This window comes from Diabrotica virgifera, chromosome 8 (genome assembly GCF_917563875.1).
Source record: "Diabrotica virgifera virgifera chromosome 8, PGI_DIABVI_V3a".
NCBI lineage: Eukaryota > Metazoa > Arthropoda > Insecta > Coleoptera > Chrysomelidae > Diabrotica > Diabrotica virgifera.
The window spans coordinates 160,372,506-160,374,287 of record NC_065450.1 but is presented as its reverse complement, the minus strand read 5'-3'; the positions used below and the strand labels follow the sequence as shown (position 1 = coordinate 160,374,287).

At 31.3% G+C, this 1,782-nt stretch overlaps 1 protein-coding gene across 1 annotated transcript; it reads left to right on the top strand.

Moving 5' to 3' along the window:
* Positions 1-441: 441 nt before the first annotated feature.
* On the top strand, positions 442-1,573 carry LOC114337234 (uncharacterized). Its single transcript, XM_028287648.2, has 2 exons — positions 442-467; positions 869-1,573. The coding sequence occupies exon 2, from the start codon at positions 907-909 to the stop codon at positions 1,255-1,257; it is 351 nt and encodes a 116-aa protein (XP_028143449.2). The 5' UTR covers positions 442-467; positions 869-906; the 3' UTR covers positions 1,258-1,573.
* The last annotated feature ends 209 nt before the right edge of the window (positions 1,574-1,782 follow it).

The window sequence follows — 1,782 nt, the reverse complement described above, 5'->3', positions numbered from 1 at the left end:
CCATTAAATTATTTTAATTAAACTTATATAATATATTATAATATAATAATACATTAGATCATGATAAAATGATCGTAAACTTTTCAGTATTAACGGAGCTACGTCGGTAATTATAGACCTTACAATAATTAGACAGTACCAATTTAAATCTTAAAAATGTGCATTTTCTAACTGTTAAATTTCCCGCGTTTTGTTTCTCATCCGATGTCTTTTTAGTTACCAAATGGCTCGGCGTGGCGTGACGTGTTTTGTTTTGTTCTTTGTTCAGTGTTGTGGAAGGGAGGTTTTGTTTATAAATATTTCATCTTCATCCCTTCAACCCTCTTTCTATGTTCATGCTTGCATGCTTCATCTTCATATCATACCATTTTCGCCTTACGCCCACGCCGCCATTATCTGGTAATCGTTTTTAGCAAATATATTAAATACATCTTGTACATCCTGTGATATAGTCGTTTTCAACTGAAGTAAGTATATATTTTTTATAAAATCTGTTTACATAAATATATTTAAATAAAGAAACAGAAATTCTGTGTAAGGGCTGATAATCTTTTAACTTTGAACAAGTCATTAAAGATTAAATAGGTCTACTATAAACTTATAATTGTTTTTGTGTCTGCTTACATAATTATTTTAAACAAAGGCGGCTAAGGAAAATAGATTTTATCATAATAGGGCATTTTTAAATATTAGATCAGTGTCTCCTTTAGATTCGATTAAAGATTGCTTTAAACTTTCTACTCATTTACTGAAATGTTAGGTTACTTTCTATGATGGTGTGGGGTTTGTCAGTTACAGAAAACACCTAAGTATCATTTTAATTTTTGTTTTTTAAGTAAAAGCATCTACCACTGTAACTTTGTTACAGATTACTCTAGAAAGTCCAATTACTCCATTATTTCCAAAATGCCAAGATTACGCTTGCGTAGATCTATATATAAAAGAGCTAAAAAGGAAACTCAGTTAAATATAGAGCTAATTAATAGTTCCTTACCCTCTACTAATACTCAACATTGTCCATTGAATGAGTTTGTAAGCGAACAGTATGATAGTAATGACGGGGCTTCAACATCGGGTATTACATCTTATCAAAATATAGTACCACATGATTATGATATTATGCATGTAGATTTTAGTAATTCAGATTTGGAAAGTGGCAGTATTGATTTGGATGAAATAAGTGAAGAAGGTGCTTCTACTGACAGTAAAAATAATCCAGTTTTTAATAAAGTAGATCAATTTCATTTGGAATCCTAACTAGCTAAATGGGCATGTAAATACCAAATTCATCATAATGCCCTGAATGACTTATTAAAATTATTGAAAAATGATCACCCGGATTTACCTTCAGATAGTAGAACTTTACTAAAAACTCCAAGGGAAGTTGCTGTTGTAGATATTTCTCCAGGTCAGTACTATCATTTTGGCCTTTCATTTACGTTAAACAATCTGTTACATGCACTAGGAGAAAAAGAGTGCAGTCAGTTGAGTTGTCTTGAACTAATGATTAACGTAGATGGTCTGCCAATTGCTAAGTCTAGCAGCAAACAGTTATATCCCATTTTGTGTCAGATGTACAAACAACCCTTGGTAGAAGTTATTGGGCTGTATCACGGATTAGAAAAGCCTAAAGATCCCAATGAATTTTTGACTCAGTTTATAGATGAAGTTATTTATTTTACAAACAATGGATACTTTCATAATGGCAAACATTACAATTTCAAAATTATTGCATTTATTTGTGACGCACCGGCTAAATCATTCATATCTTTTACCAAGGGA